Source organism: Cnephaeus nilssonii (assembly GCF_951640355.1).
Source record: "Cnephaeus nilssonii genome assembly, chromosome: 13".
Lineage (NCBI taxonomy): Eukaryota > Metazoa > Chordata > Mammalia > Chiroptera > Vespertilionidae > Cnephaeus > Cnephaeus nilssonii.
The window spans coordinates 43162708-43181810 of record NC_137084.1 but is presented as its reverse complement, the minus strand read 5'-3'; the positions used below and the strand labels follow the sequence as shown (position 1 = coordinate 43181810).

The 19103-nt window shown below is 40.1% G+C and overlaps 1 protein-coding gene across 1 annotated transcript in view; it reads left to right on the top strand.

Moving 5' to 3' along the window:
* Positions 1–19103, top strand: part of FCHSD2 (FCH and double SH3 domains 2) — a 187898-nt gene that overhangs the window by 31203 nt on the left and 137592 nt on the right. Inside the window, exon 3 of the mRNA XM_079789208.1 lies at positions 6417–6462. Coding sequence (XP_079645334.1) covers positions 6417–6462 — 46 coding nt within the window. The remainder of the gene's footprint in view (positions 1–6416; positions 6463–19103) is intronic.

The following is a 19103-nucleotide window of genomic DNA, read 5'->3' as shown; positions in this document are numbered from 1 at the left end:
TTTTTTTTCTTTTTGCTCTTCTGATTGGGTGTTTTTTACTTCCTCATATTCCAAATTGTTGATTTATTCTTGGAATCTTCTATTCTACTGTTGATTCCTTCCCTGTAAATTGTTCTTTATTTCAGTTAGTGTATGCTTAATTTCTGACTGGTCCTTTTTCATGCTTTTGACATTCACACTGAGATCCTTGAAAGTCTCACTAAGTCCCTTGAAGCTCTCATTAAGATCCTTGAGTAACCTTCTAACCATTGATTTGAACTCTGTATCCAGTAGTTTGCTTGATTCCATTTCTTTCATTTGTGACATGTTCCTTTGTCTCTGCATTTTGGCTGCTTCTCTGTATTTGTTTCTTTGTATTAGGTAGAGCTGTTATGTCTCCTGGAATTGGTAGAGTGTCCTTGTGTAGTAGATGTCCTGTAGGGCTCAGCCTCCCCAATCACCTAAGCTGGGCACTCTAGGTGTGCCACTGTGTGGGCTGTGTACACAGTCTTATTGTAGTTGAACCTTGATTGTTGTTGGTGTCACCTCTAGGCCAATTTGCTGTGAGGGTTAGCATCTGCAATGGAAGAACTGCTGTCCAGGAGACACCCCTATGGAGCAGGACTTGCTTCAGTGGGGCTTTCATGCCTTGAGTGTGTCACTTGTGGATGTGTAGAATTGTAATCTGGAATAGTCTGAAGCTGTCCACCAGGTGTACTTGCTCTGGAGCCTCACAGGAGGTGCAAAGTCAGCCACTGCCTGGGGCCATCCAACTCCAGCAGGAGCTACAGAGAGATCTGCAGATGGCTGCTACTTGTATTGGGCTAGGAGGTGCCCAGGCAAGGCCCAGCAGTGAAACAAGGCAGGCTGGTGCTAGTGCTGAGTGTTGGGTCTTTTATTGATAGGTTTGGCACACGCTGACACCAGCTGCTGCTTGTTTGAGAGATTTTAGCAAAGTCTGAAGCCTGAGCCAGAATAGGCTATTCACATGGAAAAGGCACTGCAAACAACTTGGTGGGGCTGCAAATTGGATTCTCGGAATCACCAAGACAGAGCAAACTGTGAGGGCCATGCTGATGGAGACTTAGATATGGCTGCCAGTCAGCTCTGCAGCAGAGGAGGTCCCAGCACAGGAACGAAGACCCCAGCGAGCATCCCTTTCTGAGAGATAGCCACCCCCAGGTTCCTGCCCGGATTCCAGAAAGTCCAGTTCCTCCCTGTATGTCCCTGGATTCCCCCAAAGCCACCGCCTGGTACCGGAACTCAGAGGGAGCAGGACTGTGTAAGTTCATGCATGGGCTCTTTAAGAGGAATACCTGGGACTCCAGCAATCTTTGTATCACTCAGCCACAATCCATGCTGGTTTTTATAGCCCAAAGGTATGGGGACTTCTATTCCTAGTTCTGCAACCCTGGGATGTGGGTCTGGTGTGGATCTGGGGCCCCCTGTTTCTCACAGGAGGCCTTAGAGATATCCCTCCTTATTAAAAAAATGCCACACATGGGGGTCGGACCATCCCGTTCCACGCCTCCGCCCCTCCTACTAGTCTCAATGTGCTTTCTTGTTTAATTCTCTAGTTGTAGGACTTCCATTCAGGCGGTTCTGAATGATGATTCTGTATTTTAGTTGTAATTTTGATGTGGTTGTGGGAGGTGGCGAGTACCAAGTACCAGTGTTTACCTATGCTGCCATCTTGGTTCTCCTGTTTTAGGTTTTATATTTAAGCGTTTAATCCATTTTGAGTTAATTTTTGTGTATGGTGTCAGATAGCAATGTAGTTTCATATTTTTGCATGTGGCTTTCCAATTTTCCCAGCACCATTTATTGAAGAGACTTTTCTTGCTGATTGTATGTTTTTGGCTCCTTTGTTGAAAATAGTTGCCCATATATGTTTGGGTTTATTTCTGGACTCTCAATTCCATTCCATTGGTCTGTGTATCTGTTTTTCTGCCAATACTATACTGTTTTGATTATTGTAGCTTTATAGTATAATTTGAAGTCAGGGAGTGTGATACCTTCAGGCTTGCTTTATTTTCTTCTTGCTTTGGCTCTTTGGGGTCTTTTGTGGTTCCATATAAATTTGAGGATTTTTTTCTATTTCTGTGAAAAATGCCATTGGATTTTGATGGGGGTTGCATTAAATTTATATATTGCTTTAGGTAAAAAGACTCAACTACTGTAAGTAAAATCACAAATGAAAGATGAGAAATTATAATGGACACCACAGAAATACTGAAGGTTATATAATAATACTATTAGAGGCTAATTGCCACCAAATTCGATTATGTAGAATAAATGAGCAAATTCTTAGAAATATATAACTTTTGTAGACTGAACCATGAAGAATTGGACAACCTAAATAAAGCAATCAGTAGTTAGGAAAATGCAACATCAATCAAAAACCTTCCAAAAACAAAAGATGGCTTCTCCAGTGAATTCTGCAAAACATTCAAAGAAGACTTAATACCTATTCTTCTCAAATTCTTCCAAAAATTGAAGAAGAGGGCATACTTTCCTAATTTATTTCATGAGGCCAGCATTATCCTGATTCCAAAACTAGGCAGGACACACACACACAAAGAAAATTACAGGCTAATATCTTTGATGAACATAGATGTAAAAATCCTAAACAAAATATTAGGAAATCGTATACAACAGTCCATTAAAAAGATAATACATTGTGACTGTGGCGGGGGGGGGGGGGGGCAGATATGGCGGGGATCTCCCTTTTCCGCGTCCAGCACGGAAAGAGAGATGAACCAGTTCTGAGTGGAGGTGGCTGGGGATTGAGAAATAAAAGAAAGAAAGAGACAATAGAAGGAAAAAAGCTGGGACCGGGTGGGATCACCGTCCTCAGAGCCGACGCAGCGTGTTTATTTATACCCCCAAATACCAGGAAGTTTCACCAAAAGTTAGGCTCAAAGGAGATTATTTGCATTCTTGAGTAGGCCCTGAGCATTTCTGGTGCTTGACTGGATTTACATATCAAAGTCACACCCCCCGACACCTGGGCTGAAATGAAGGCCAAGCTGATAACACTCTTGCCTTTTTGGCAAAGCGTGTTCCCAGGGCGCGGCTCTGCCTGTCGCCCTGAGTTCAGCTGACAATAATTAAAGAAATGCCCATGTGCCTTCCCAGGGAGCCCTCTACACGTGACCAAGTGGGGTGTATTCCAGGGGCACGAGGATGGTTCAACATATACCAATCAATCAATGTTGATGCACCACTTTAACAAACCAAAAGATAAAAATCATATGTGGATGCAGAAAAAAAATTTGACAAGATACAACACCCATTTATGATTAAAACACTCAATGAAATGGGTGTAGGAGGCAAGTACCTCAACATTATGAAGGTCATATATGACAAAGCCTCAGCTAATATCATATTCAGTGGTGAAGAATTGAAAGCTTTTACTCTAAGATCAGGAACAAGACAAGATGCCCACTATCCACACTGTTATTCAACGTAGTGCTGGAAGTCCTAGCCTGAGCAGTCAGGCTAGAGAATGAAATATAAGGGCATCCAAACTGTTACCATTTGCACATGACATGATTCTATATATAGAAAACAGTTAAGATTTCACCAAAAGACTATTAGAAACAATAAAAATACAATAAAGTTGTAGGATATAAAATCAATATACAAAAATATGTTGCGTATCTATTTACTAACAATGAAAAATCAGAGAAATGAAGTAAATAATCCCACTTATAATTGCAACAAAAAGGATAAAAATATAGGAATAAACTTAAAGGAAGTGAAATACACTGAAAACTGCAAGACGTTGAAAGAAATTGAAGAGGACATAAAGAAATGGAATGATATTTCATGTTCATGGATTGGAATTATTAATGTTGTTAAAATGACCATGTTATCTAAATCCAATTTTAGTAAAATAACATGGGTATCAAAAGGTGTGTGCATATGCTTGTGAGTGTTCATTTATTTATTTCAAAATAAGGACAGTAGCCCCAGCTGGTTTGGGTCAGTAGATAGAGCATCAGCCTGTGGACCAAAGGGTCCCAGGTTCGATTCCGGTCAAGGGCATGTATCTCGGTTTCAGGATCCTCCCTGGTCGGGGCGCATATAGGAGGCAACCAGTCGATGTGTTTTTCTCACGTCGATATTTCTCTCTGTCTTTCCCTCTCTCTTCCACTCTTTCTAAAAATCAATGGAACAAAAAATAAAAGTAAACATGACACTATTTTCTTCAAACACAATACAAATTTTTAGTAAAACATCAGAAAATATAGAAAGCAAAATGAAAAGAAGAAAGCGAAAGTCTGTAATCCCACTACCCAGACAAAACTTGCATTATTATTTTGATATCTCTCTCTCTCTGTATATATCTATATATATAAAAGCCTAAGCAACGGTTATGACCGGACAACCAGGGGGCAGGTGCACACTGACCACCAGGGGGAAGGCGCTCAATGTAGAAGCTGCCCCCTCGTGGTCAGTGTGCTCCCACAGTCAACCTTCCCCAGCCAGCCAACCTCCCGTGGTCTCTTCTCCCGGCTGCCAGCCCTGATCAGCCCCAATCTCCGGCCAGGCCAAGGGACCCCACCCATGCACAAATTCGTGCACCGGGCCTCTAGTATATATATAAACAGAGACATATAATCCCAAATACCCACAAATGTTCGTGTGTGTATCTATATATATAAAATACAATATATAAATGCATATATACAGTGTGTGTATATATATACTTATAGATATAATATAGTTTATGTGTTTCTTCTTAAGGAGACTATACTGATTGTATTTTAACCTTTTGCACTCGGATGTCGAGTGTGACTCGACACGTTTAGCATCAGTAGCAGGAATCGAGAAAAAGCAAGCGAGTGCAAAGGGTTAAAGAGCTATTAAATGCTTTATAATGTGCAGTACCCCATAAGGAAAATGTTCTTGCTCAACTCTTTTTTTTTTATAGTGGCAAAATACACATAATATAAAATTTATTTTCTTAACCATTTTTAAGTGTACAGTTTAATGGTATTAAAGACATTCATATTGTTTTGCACCTTCACCATCCATCTCCAGAACTTTTTATCTTACAAAACTGAAACTCTATGCCTATTAAATAATAACTCCTCTGATACCCCCCTCCAAGCCCTTGGCAACCAGTATTCTATTTTCTGTCTATATGATTTTTCCCTACTCCAAGTACCGCATATAAATCATACAGTGTCTTTTTGGATTAAATTATTTCACTTAGCATACTATCCTCAAGGTTTTCATATTATAGCATTTGTGAGGGTTTCTGTCCTTTTTTTAAAATCCTCACCTGAGGATATGTTCACTGACTTTAGAGAGGAAGGGAGAGAGTGAGAAACATCGATCGGTTGCCTCCCCAACACGCCCCAACTGGGGGTCGGACCTTCAACCCAGGTATGTGCCCTGCCTGGGAATCAAACCTGCAACTTTTTTGTTGTGTACAGGACGACGCTCCAACCAACTGAACCATCCAGTCGGGCAGTTTTCTACCTTTTTAAGGCTAAATAATAGTTATTCACCCAAAACAAATGTAGTAAGATCTTAAATAGTTATATTTCTTAGATAAGAAATGAATAGTCATTTTGGTAAATTTAAATAATTTGAATTAAAAGTGGGAATTTTGGCTTATTGCTTTTTTTCCTATTCAATCTCTTTTCTTTATATTTTTTCACTTTTTGCTCTCATATCTCTGCCTTAATGAAGTGCTTTTAAGAACATACATATCTGGCACACATAGGAAAGTCTTTACTCAGACTATTCAAGGTAAATTGTGCATATTATATATATCATTGACTCTACCTTGTCTATGGTTTATAAGGTACACTGTTATTTCGTTACTGTTACCATAGAAGAAAATACTACCGATAATTATTAAAAGATAAACCCCAATATAATAAATGTTAAAATGTGAAAAGTATTTGCTGTAGAATCTATGAAATATATGGGTATGGAAAGGGTGCTCCCATCATACCACACATGTAGTAGCCTTGTACTTTGTTTTGTAACCCTTGTAAAAAATTGGTTAGAAGGAAATGATTTGACTATTTTTTCATGATGAGAAGCTGCTCTGAATTTGATTTTAAACTAGACACTGTTTTGAGCACTTTATATATTTTAATTAACTAAATTTTACATTATCCCTGCAAGGTGGGTATTGTTACTATCCCCATTTTACCAAAGAGGAAACTGAGGCACAGAGAAGTCAAGTGACTTGACCAAAGTCATACAGCTACTAAGTGGTGGAGCTAGGATTTGAATGTAGATTGTCTGACTCCAGAGTCTGTGATGTCAGCAGTATTCCTAGACACATAAGATGAATGAAAATTGTTCCTTTTCTTAACACAGCTTAGCAGGTACAATTTGAGGGTGTGGTGGTAAATTTACATGACATTATTAAAATACTTTTGGTAATGAATTTTTATTTGTGTTTTTAGGACATTCAGTCAGAAGAAGGCTGCTATTGAAAGAGAGTATGCACAGGTAAGCTTGGATATGGAAGTCCCCATCCTAGGTATACCTGTTCTTTCTAAGGTACAAGGGCAGATATGTTTGTTAGAGAGAAGCCTTAGTATCCCTGCATTCTCCTTTTCTTCATATTTCTGGCTAACCCCTTTTACACCATTTGAATCTTCATGACTACAAAGAAGGTCATGAATTGAACCTTTTGGATGAAGATAACACTTAAAGTATTTACAAATATAAATAAGAATAATAATTTATTCTCCCATATATATCCAATTCTCTGCAGTTTTATGAAAGGTTAATTGTTATTTTGTACAATCAGGTATTTTTTCTCAGTAGGTCCTACCAGCATGGTATGCTTTCAGTGGATGGTATGGCACAGAAAATTTAAGCATTAAAAAAATTTTTTAAATTAGAATCTGACAGCTAAATGTGCCAAGAAAAATTACATTGATATATCATTTTATGGATATGTAAGAATTAATAACTCACCCTTCCTTGGACAAAAACAACTTAACATAATTTGGAAATTTGGCCCTTGTAAGCAATTACTTTCTATGTGAAGTAGAATTCTAAAATTGATCGACCCCCCCCCCCCCCCAAAAAATATGATTCCCCTTCAAAAAATTAGTATTTATAACAACATTTAAAAATACTGGAGAATATTAGAAGGAAAAATGAATACCCAGGAAATGCTGTACATGCTAACCAATATTGCTACTGCTGCTATTGATAGTCTACATAATAAAAGCCTAATATGCTAAGTGTCTTGTCATCCGTTCAATCAAAGCATAATATGCTAATGATATACTAAGGCTACTCAACTGCTTGCTATGACGTGCACTGACCACCAGGGAGCAGCTGCTCCGACGGCTAGGTCTGGCTGATCGGGACTGAGCGAGATGGGCCGGACATGCCCTGGAGCCCTCCCGCAGTCCCTCCTTGGCTGGCCAACCTCCTTCGTCCCCCGAGGGGTCCTGGACTGCAAGAGGGCACAGGCTGGGCTGAGGGACTCCTCTCCCCGCCCAGCCCCTCCCCAGTGAATGAATTTAATGTACTGGGCCTCTAGTTTTATATAATGCTGCTGTAGACATTCACATGTTAGTCTTTATTTGGACATATGTTCTTAGGATCTTGAGTGTATACCTAGGATTGGAATTACCAGGTCATTAGGTAAGTTTATGTTTAACTTTTTAAGAAATGACCAAATTGTTTTTCAAATTGCTGGTACAGTTTTGCATTCTCACCAGCAATGTATGGAGGTTCCAGTTGTTCTATATCCTCATAAATATAGGGCGTCCCCCCAAAATGTATACACACACTTTGAATAATTATAAAAGCAGTGTTTATTAAAATACATTTCATTTTCAAAATTGAGCTATCAGCTGTTAAAGTGTATATACATTTTTTGGGGACACCATGTACTACCATTGTCTGTCTTTCTAATTATAGCTATTGTTGTGACTGAAATCATTATGAATAGTGCCTCTGTGAACATTCTTACATGTGTCTTTGGGAGACTATGAATGTTGTCTAATGGGTATATTTCTAAGGAGAGGATTGGCTGTGTCATAAGGTATATGTTCAGCTTTGGAAGATATTATACAGTGGTTTCAAAGTGATTGTTGCAATAACTACCAGCAATGAATGAGAGTTGTAGTTGCTTTAAACCCTTGGTTTTGTCATGTTTTTTATTTTAGCCTGTCTGGTGTAAATTGGGGTAAAGAATTGTGGATTTGATGAGCATTTTCTAGATGACTAATGAAGCTGAGGAACTTTTCGTATGTTAATTGGACATTTGGGTGGTTCATTTAGAGAAGAATGAACTTATTGGCCTTTTTCTTATTGATTTATAGTGTTTATATCAGTGATGGGCAACCTTTTGAGCTTGGTGTGTCAAACTTCGCCAAAAAACTGAGCATAACTTGGGTAGTGTGTCACTTTGAGGAAAAAGTAACTCCAAGACTCTAGTCGCAAATGTTTCATCCTCAGGAGCAGCAAATGTTTCATCCTCGGCATGCGGCCGCGTGTCATCAGAAATGGCTATGTGTGTCAGTGCTGACACGCGTGTCATAGGTTCGCCATCACTGGTTTATATGTTCTGCATTTGAATCCTTTGTCAAATGTACAGGAGTGGGCAAAAGTAGGTTTACTGTTGTGAGTACACGAAACACAATTTATTCTTTTTTTTTCTTTATTGATTAAGGTATTATATGTGTCCTTATCCCCCCATTGCCTCTCCCCTCCCCGCCCCTGCTCGTGCACTCACCCCCCTAGTGTCTGTGTCTATTGGTTATGCTTATGCATGCATACAAGTCCTTTGATTGATCTTTTACCCTTCCCACCCCCTTCCCCTGCCTTCCCTCTGAGGTTTGATGGTCTGATCGATGCTTCTCTGTCTCTGGATCTGTTTTTGTTCATCAGCTTATGTTGTTCATTATATCTCACAAATGAGTGACATCACATGACATTTATCTTTCTCTGACTGGCTTATTTCGCTTAGCATAATGCTCTCCAGGTCCATCCATGCTGTTGCAAATGGTAGCAGTTTCTTCCTTTTTATAGCAGCGTAGTATTCCATTGTGTAGATGCACCACAGTTTTCTAATCCACTCATCTGCTGATGGGCACTTAGGCTGTTTCCAAATCTTAGCTATTGTAAATTGTGCTGCTATGAACATAGGGGTGCGTATACCCTTTCTGATTGGTGTTTCTAGTTTCTTGGTATATATTCCTAGAAGTGGGATCACTGGGTCAAATGGGAGTTCCATTTTTAGTTTTTTTGAGGAAACTCCATACTGTTTTCCACAGTGGCTGCACCAGCCTGCATTCCCACCAGCAGTGCATGAGGGTTCCTTTTTCTCCTCATCCTCACCAGCACTTGTCATTTGATGATTTGTTTTTGATAGCCATTCTGACAGGTGTGAGATGGTACCTCATTGTTGTTTTCATTTGCATCTCTCGGATTATTAGTGACTTTGAGCATGGTTTCATATGTCTCTTGGCCTTTTGTATGTCCTCTTTCAAAAAGTGTCTATTTAGGCCCTTTGCCCATTTTTTGATTGGATTGCTTATCTTCCTTTTGTTAATTTGTATGAGTTCCCTGTAAATTTTGGACATTAAATCCTTATCGGATATAACATTGGCAAATATGTTCTCCCATGCAGTGGGCTTTCTTGTTGTTTTATTGATGGTTTCTTTTGCTGTGCAGAAGCTTTTTATTTTGATGTAGTCCCATTTGTTTATTTTCTCTTTAGTTTCCATTGCCCTAGGAGCTGTATTGGTGAAGATACTGCTTCGGCATATGTCTGAGATTTTGCTGCCTGTGGATTCCTCTAAAATTTTTATGGTTTCCAGTCTTACATTTAAGTCCTTTATCCATTTTGAGTTTATTTTTGTGTATGGTGTAAGTAGGTGGTCTAGTGTCATTTTTTTTTTGCATGTATCTAATTTTCCCAACACCATTTATTGAAGAGACTATCTTGACTCCATTGTATGCTCTTGCCTCCTTTGTCAAATATTAATTGAGCATAGTAGTTTGGGCCGATTTCTGGGTTCTCTGACCTATTCCATTGGTCTATATATTCTTATGCCAGTACCAGGCAGTTTTGAGAACAGTGGCTACAATTTATTCTTGTATTATTATTTATTAGTATTAGAACTGTAAACCTAATTTTGCCCACCTTGTATGTATTATAGATATCTCTTCAATCTCATGAAGAAATGTTATGTTTTGTGGCTTGTTTTTTATCCATTTCTTTTGATGAAAACAAGTTCTTAATTTTAATGAAATCTAACTTATTTTTTATAGTCAGTGTTTTTTAAGTCCTATCTATATATATGAAAGGCTAAGTGTCCATCTGACTGGTAGCTGTGGCACGCACTGACCACCAGGGGGTAGACGCTCAACGCAGGAGCTGCCATGATGAACACTGACCATTTAAAAATAAATGGCACCACAGACCTTGTGCCGACAAACCAATACTTGGCTTCCCCCAAGTGGGACACAGGCCCCGCCACCACCTTGGAGCGACAGCCCACCAAATCGCAGCCAGAGCTTCTGAGACCCAATGGCGCAAAATGCGGCCAACAGCCCAGCCCAGAAACAGTGGCTGTGGGCGCCGGGTAATGGCATCACATAGCAACACCCGGCTTCCTCTTCCTAGTGACTAGCTTCCTTGGAGTTTCTTCAGTCCAGGAACAGGACTTGCTTTATAGCCAGGTGCAAAAATTTTACACTTTATTATTTTTTATTTTTTTATTTTTTATGATTTATTTATTTTTTACAGAGAGGAAGGGAGAGGGATAGAGAGTTAGAAACATCGATGAGAGAGAAACATCGATCAGCTGCCTTCTGCGCACCCCCTACTGGGGATGTGCCTGCAACCAAGGTACATGCCCTTGACCGGAATCGAACCTGGGACCTCTCAGTCCACAGGCCGACGCTCTATCCACTGAGCCAAACCGGTTTTGGCAGCATTTTACACTTTAACCAAATGTCTGTGAAGCATTTTCCTGTGCCTCTTCTCATTTGATCCTCACAAAAGTCCTGGAGTAGGTAGATACGAGACTCGGTGGAATTCTATTTTCTTTTCACTAGCCGGAAAATGGAGATTTAGAAAGTTTAGAAACTTGACCCGACTGAAAAGAAGTAAGAAATGGTGGACCTTGAAAACGAATTCAGGTTTTCTCACTGCGTAGAATATAGTCAAACACTGCTATAGTTAAATATTTTACCCTTTGTTCTCCCTGTGTGATCTACAATAATAATCTGCTTCATGTTGATGTTTACTGCTGTGTTGCTGACAATTACCTGAAAGAGAAGTTGGGGTGCTTCACTGAACTGAAAAAAGTTTAGCTACATCAGAAAGCAGGTCTAATTTATATTCTATACATATAAAAGGCTAAGTTGGCATGCATGTGCGATACATATAAAGCTCTCGCTGGCGCCAATCGCACACGTGTGTTTTGATCTGTCATTGTCAATCATGAATTTGGTTGATACTTCTGTTATAGAGAAAGGGCGAATAACAATATTAAAATATTTCTTCTAATTAATTTCCTTTCAGTGTGCACGAATCCGTGCACTGGACCACTGGTTATCTAATAATAATGTTTGGTAATTACATGATAAGCTTTCTTTTCAGGAAGTTCCATATGCTTGGCTATTATTTGTCATTGGTACATCATCTAAATAGTCAAGAATATTCAAATACTTCAAAAAAATTGAATTGCAACTTATATGAGCAACTGCTTTGGAATTTTTATTTCCCCTGTCAATTTTAAAATGGTCTTTAAAAATATGGTGATGTGTTTTGGTTCCTTTTTTATTTTCTTTTCAATTTATTTCACAGAGAAAGGAAGAGGGAGAGAATCATTGATCATCTGCCTCCTGCATGCCCCCTACTGGGGAGCTAGCTTGTAATCGGCATGTGCCCTGACTATAATCGAACTGTGGCTTTCTGGTTCATAGGTTGATTCTCAATACAGTTGATTTACAATAGCTAAGATGAATGGGAATCTGTGCTCTGAAAAGATTTACTACATTTAATTTTTTTAATAAAGTATTAGAGGCCCGGTGCATGAAAATTCATGCACTGGAGGGGGTGGGTCTCTCAGCCCGGCCTGCCCCCTCTCAAAGTCCAGGAGCCCTCAGGGGCGGGAGGCAACGCCCCCATCACACTTCTGCTGCTTCCACTGCCAGCAGCGCAAGCCTCAGCCGGCCCTGGTTACCTGAGCCTTGGACGGCCCTGGGTGGCTGGGGGGTTCAGGGGACTGGGGGACTTGGGAGGCAGGCATGCGGCAAGGTGGGGCTGAGGGGACTGGATGCTGCCATCTTGTGGCTGTGGGTGCCACCATCTTTGAGGGCGTGGCAGTCAATTAGCATATTCCCTCCTTATTGGCTGTGGGCACCGCCATCTTTGAGGGCAGGGCAGTCAGTTAGCATATTCCCTTATTGGCTGTGGGCCCACCATCTTTGCGATGGCGTGAGGGTCAATTATCACATTCCGTCTTTATTAGATAGGATTATTTTAAAGTTAGAAGTTTATTTTAAGATCGACTAGTTTTCATGTGTTGAGAATATTTATTGAGCACTCTTCTAGGTACTATGACTATAGCAGTGCCCAAAAAAGAAAGAAAAAAGCCCTAGCACTCATAGAGTTTATATTCTATAGTTGTGTGTTATCTTTTGTTTAAATATATTAACTTCTTTCTCTTCAAAGCCACTGATAGCATTATAGTCAATTGAGAAAAATGACCTTTATAGAATTACTAGAGGCCTGGTTCACGAAATTTGTGCATGGAGGGGGTTCCTCAGCCCAGCCTGCACCCTCTCCAATCTGGGACCCCTCAGGGGATGTCTGACTGCCGGTTTAGGCCCGATCCCAGGGATTGGGCCTAAACCGGCAGTCAGACATCCCTCTCACAATCCGGGATGACTGGCTCCCAACCACTCGCCTGCCTGATTGCCCCTAACCCCTCTGCCTGCTGGCCTGATCACTGCTACCTTGCCCCCCTGCTGGCCTGATCACCTCTACCTTGTTCCCCTGCCAGCCTGATCACCCCTACCTTGCCCCTCTTTCAGCCTGATCTCCCCTACTCTGCCTGCCTTTCTGATTGCCCCCAACTGCCCTCCCCTGCTGGCCTGATCTCACCCCCAAGTGCCCTCCTCTGCCAGCCTGATCTCGTCCCCAACTGCCCTCCCCTGCTGGCCTGATCTCACCCCCAAGTGCCCTCCTCTGCCAGCCTGATCTCATCCCCAACTGCCCTCCCCTGCTGGCCTGATCTTGCCCCCAACTGTCCTCCCCTGCCGGCCTGATCTCGCCCCCAACTGCCCTCACCTGCCGGCCTGATCGCCCCTAACTGCCTCTGCCTCGGCCCCCACCACCATGGCTTTGTCTGGAAGGAAGTCGGACATCTGGAAGATGGCTGGTCGACCTGGTCAAATTAGCATATTATCCTTTTATTAGTATAGATTGCTAGTAGTCTATGTTGTCATTCTCTATACAAAGGATTGATTGGCCAAAAAGGTTGAGTATTGCCCTGACCGGTTTGGCTCAGTGGATAGAGCATTGGCCTGCGGACTCCAGGTTCGATTCCAGTCAAGGGCATGTACCTTGGTTGCAGGCACATCCCCAGTGGGAGGTGTGCAAGAGGCAGCTGATGGATGTTTCTCTCTCATCGATGTTTCTAACTCTCTCTCCCTCTCCCTTCCTCCCTGTAAAAAATCAATAAAATATATTTAAAAAAAAAAAAGGTTGAGTATTATTTGTGAAATTTAGAGAGCCAGCCCAATAGACAAATATTATAAAGAAAAAGAATTTACAGGGGATTGTTTATATGACAGCAATTTGAGAAATAGTACCTCAAGAATAAAGTAAAATAATATTACGTAACCTAATATTTACACTTGAAGGACTTGAGCCCTGAATTTTTTCAAGTCTCTTGGTACTTTCCATTTCCTAAAAGAGTATTAATGTTTATTTTCAAGCATAGTTTGTGAAGTTCATTTAGTAATTCTCCAGAAATAACAGATGTGTTGCATATGTATTTATACAAACAGAACAAATGAATATCTGAAAGTATAGGAGTCATATATGTCACTAAACAAAATTAAATTTTAGGGTAAAATCAACTCTGGCTTTTGACTGCAGTTAGCTAACCACTGAGGTGTTGGTAAAATCATTTGCAGTACTCAAGCTGAAATTGCTAAAGGCAAGTTCTGTGTATTAATATACTTCCTGTAGTCTTTGGCAGAATGCTTCTAGTGAAGGAAGGATACAAAAGGTTACTGTGGCTGGAGAGAAAGAGCAGGAAAAGATTGTGGACTTTAAGGGCGGCTCCTTGCCTGAGGACAAACACAGAGCAAACACGGACACCCTGTCAAATAGCCTGTGGTATCACACTCTTGCACTTAAAGTTTTTGCTGTTTTTATTATTTTAAGAAATACATTTATAAAGAGTTGGGCATACTACCCATAAAGTTACTGTTATGTGTATGTGGTAGGGTTCTTTTTTGGTAAATTTCGTCAGCATAGAAGTTTAAAATGTAGCTTAACTCAGCTTTGTGCAGTTAGCTTTCTGGCTATTGCTATTAAAGAATTATTGGTAAACTTATTGGAAATGGTGGACTATATACTTGGAGCTTGCTGTTCTGCCAGCCTTGTCATGTAGAACAATAAGGATAACTATCTTGAGAGAAAATTGAGGGTTATTTTCTGTCTTCATGTTGATACTTATTTTTAAAAATTATTTTATTTTTGTGTGCCTCAGCTTGCAATGATGGTTAGAAATACATTTGAAGAGAAGACTATTTTTTCTCTCAAAATACTTGATATAGTTTCGTTTCTAAAATTTTAAAAACTGTATTAAAAGAAGAAATGCTGACTATGAGTAAATATTCGTGTTCTTGGGTACATAAAATTGCTAGTAAGTTTTGTCTTTTCGTAGCTATTCTGCAGCACACATCTTAAATGAGTGAAAGGAAATTATTGCTTATGCTGTCCCTTATTCTTTTCCTCTCCAAATATCATTTGTATTAATTTAGTGTTAAGCCAGGATAACACGGAGTATGTAGAGGGGAGAATTCAAACTCGAGCTGTGGTTTTGAACCTTTTTTTATGTTAATGTTCCCCCCTCCCCCATTTTACATAGGACATAGTGGTCTGCACACGTCTTCATTCACTAGTTGAGTTTGGATCCCCTGTTCCAACCATTGATCAAAAGCCATGATTTTTTTTAATACTTCCCCTGTCTCAGTCTCTCTATATAAGTTTCAGGATATCTTATGGACTCTAACTTCCTCTGTATTATAGGTTAAACAACATACGTGAGGTGTTTTGTGTCAGGCCCTATTCTAAGCACTTTATGTGCATTAACTCATTTACGTTTTTTTCAATAACCCTTTGGGCTAATGACTGTTACTCTTATTTTATAGATGTGCGAGTAAAGTAACTTCCTCAGAGTCTTCTCCCCTTCCCTTAAATAATTTAGTTCTGACCACATTTTGAAAGAGACCTTGGCAAACTGAAGGGCATCCAGAACAAGACCAAGGATAGTATAGGTCTGGAAATCATGCTATTTGTGAAAATGGTTGAAGGACTGCAGATTTTCAACAGCCTGCATTTATAACTTCGTGTATGTGTTGAATTGACTATGACTAATTTCTTGTCACTCTGAAGTGTAAAACTAGGAACAAGGGGTAGAGAGATCAGGATAACAAAAGATGTTTTCTAGTTAGAGCAGATCCAGAATGGAAGGAACTGTGTCTTCCAGAAGTGTTGAAGTAAAGTAATTGGTAGATCTTTATGTAATCTCCCCCTCCTCCCCCTCCTCCTTCTCCTCCTCCTCCTTCTCCTCCTCCTCCTCCTCCTCCTACGCCTCCTCCTTCTTCTTCCTCACCTGAAGATATTTTTCCATTGGTGATTTTTAGAGAGAGTGGAAGTAGCACGTTGTGATGACTAGTTCAAAAAGGATTGTTCAGGTCTGGGTGGCGAGACTCTGGAGTAACTGAGTTCCAGGATGTGATTCTACGGCAAGCATGAAAGTTCAAGAGTTATAACCTCATTTATGCAAAGGAAGGATACTGGCTAATGAAATGGATTGGCTCCTTCCAAGATGAAGAGTGCAGATGCCCCCATGAGGCGGAAGTTAAAGTTCAGCATGTGGTCTTACAGCTGGTTCAAAAGTTCACCGGTGGAATGAGCATAAGGCAACCCTCTTCATGACCTCCTGGCTCCATTTTAGTTCCCTTGACATATATCCTGGCAATTTCTATTCACAAAACTAAGACAATAAACTTTACTCTTTGTTGAGTAGTGCAGTATACACTTATGAAGATTATAAAGCTTGAATTAAAAGGTAGAGCAAGTTTTCCTATAGCGTAGAATAATCTTATTTTGCTTTTGCTCTAGAGTATCTGAACCTTCTTTCTAAGTATGGGCAATTTACCACCACCCTCCCCTACCTTCCCTCTGAGGTTTCGTTTCGTTTTAATTTTTTTATCTCATTCATATAGGTTTTGAATAGGGTGGGTGGACAGTGCATTTGAAACATGAACTTATTGTTTGATTTTTTTTTTTCTCAAAGCCTTTCTTAGACTTTCTCCTGTAAAATACTGACTAAAATGTATTCCTTCATTGCCTCTGGGTCAGAGCACAGGGAAAAACAAAACCTTCTTATCCTGGATATTTTTCCACACTCTTGGTATTAGGAAGATTGAATGAAATGATATAGGATTTCTTAAAATAAATCATGAGTTCTTATGATATTACATTTGAATTTGCTTATGACAGACAATAGTAAGAAATATGCAGATATGAAGACATGAATAAATGCTTCAACTTTGTGAATGACTAAATCTTATACAATTAGACATTTGTTTAAAATTCTTTCTTGAACAGTTGTTATTTTTCTTGAGGTTTAACTTTAAACTAGTAGTTACATTTGCATTCATTTAATGAATTTATCACAAAAAAATTAACTCCTTTTTCATTAACATAGATAGAGGTTAGGGTTAAGCTTGTAGTGGTGTTAGATAATCTTTGAATGAGTATATTCCACATCGTTTTTAAAAAGAACCTTTTGTTAGGGTCACCGAAGGAGGAACGCACGAGGCCAAAAGTGGTACAGGATTATACATGTATTGGTCATCTGCAAACCAGATGGGCTGAGTCCCCAAATGGCAACAGCACCCAGGGATGGGGAGTCAGTGGTTATAATCCTATTTTTCTTTTAGGATTTTTATGGTCTTGTGACCTACATTTAAGTCTTTTATACATTTTGAGTTCATTCTTGTGTATGGTGTGAGTTGGTAGTCTAGTTTTATTTTTTTGCACGTACCTGTTCAATTTTCCCAGCACCATTTATTGAAGAGACTTTACTCCATTGTTTGCTTTTGCCTCCTTTGTCAAATATTAATTGACCATAAAAGGGTGGCCTTTCTGTGGTGTTCCATTGGTCTATGTGCCTGTTTTTATGCCAGTACCAGAATGTTTTTATCACAGTGGCCTTGTAGTATAGTTTGATATCCAGTATTGTGATAACTCCAACTTTGTTCTTCTTTCTCATGATTTCTGTGGCTAGTCGGGGTCTATTTTTGGTTCCATATAAATTCTTGGAATATTTTTTCTAGGTCTGTGAAATATGCCATTGGTATTTTAATAGGAATTGCATTGAATCTATAAATTACTTTGGGTAGTATCATTGTATGGGAGCACATATTTGCCAATAATACATCTAATAAGGGGTTAATTTCCAAAATATATAAAGAACTTAGACAACTCAACACCAGGAAGACAAAAAATCTAATTAAAAAATGGGCGAAGGACCTGAATAGACAACACTTCTCCAAAGAGGACCTACAGATGGTCAACAGACATATGAAAAGGTGCTCAATCACAAATCATCAGAGAAATGCAAACTAAAACCCCAGTGAGATATCACCTCACACTTGCCTGCCAGAATGGCTATCACTAATAAATCAACAAATAAGTATTGATGAGGATGTGGAAAAAAGGAAACCCTCGTACACTGTTGGTGGGATGTAGACTGGTGCAGCCACTGTGAAAAGCACTGTGGAGTGAATAAAAAATTAAAAATGGAACCGCCTTATGACCCAGTAATTCCACTTCTGGGAATATATTCGAAGGAACCTGAAACACGAATTCGAAAGAATATATGCACCCCTGTGTTCATTCATTGCAATGTTATTTATAATAGCCAAGATTTGGAAGCAGCCCAAGAATCCATCAGCAGATAAATGTTTAAAAAGCTGTGGTATATTTACACAATGGAATATTATGCAGCTGTGAAAAAGAGGGAAATTTTACCCTTTGGGACAGCATGGATGGACCTGGAGAGCATTATGCTAAGTGAAATAAGCCAGTCAGAGAAAGACAAATAACATAAGATTTCACTTATATGTGGAATCGAATGAACAAAATAAACTAATAAACAAAATAAAAATAGACTCAGAGAGAGAGAATAGACTGACAGCTGTCAGAGGAGAGGGGGATTGCTGTGAGGCAATAAGAAAAACAAAACAACACCACAAAACCCAACAAACTCATAGACACAGACAACAGTATGGTAATCATTAGAGGAGGGAAGGTACGGGGAGGTAGAAGAGGATATAGGGGGGAAAAATGGTGATGGAAGAAGACTTGGAGTGATGAACACAGATTATAATATACAGATGAAACCTGTATAATTTTATTAAGCAACTAGAGGCCTGGTGCATGAAAATTCGTGCACTGGGGGGGGGGGGGTCCCTCAGCCCAGCCTGCGCCCTCTTACAGTCTGGGACCCCTCAGGGGATGTCCAACTGATGGCTTAAGCCTGCTTCCCGGGGGATCAGGCCTAAGCGGGCAGTTGGACATCCCTATGGCAGCCTGGGAGCCCTCGGGGGATGTCTGACTAATGGCTTCTTAAGTCGTTAGTCGGACATCCTTAGTGCTGCCACGGAGGCGGGAGAGGCTCCTGCCACGGCCACTGCGCTGGCTAGCCATGAGCCGGCTTCTGGCTGAGCAGCGCTCCCCTTGTGGATGCACACTGACCACCAGGGGGCAGCTCACTGAACGTCATTCTGCCGTTAGGGTCAATTCGCATATTATCCTTTTATTATATAGAATGTCACCTCAGTAAATTCAATAAAAATTA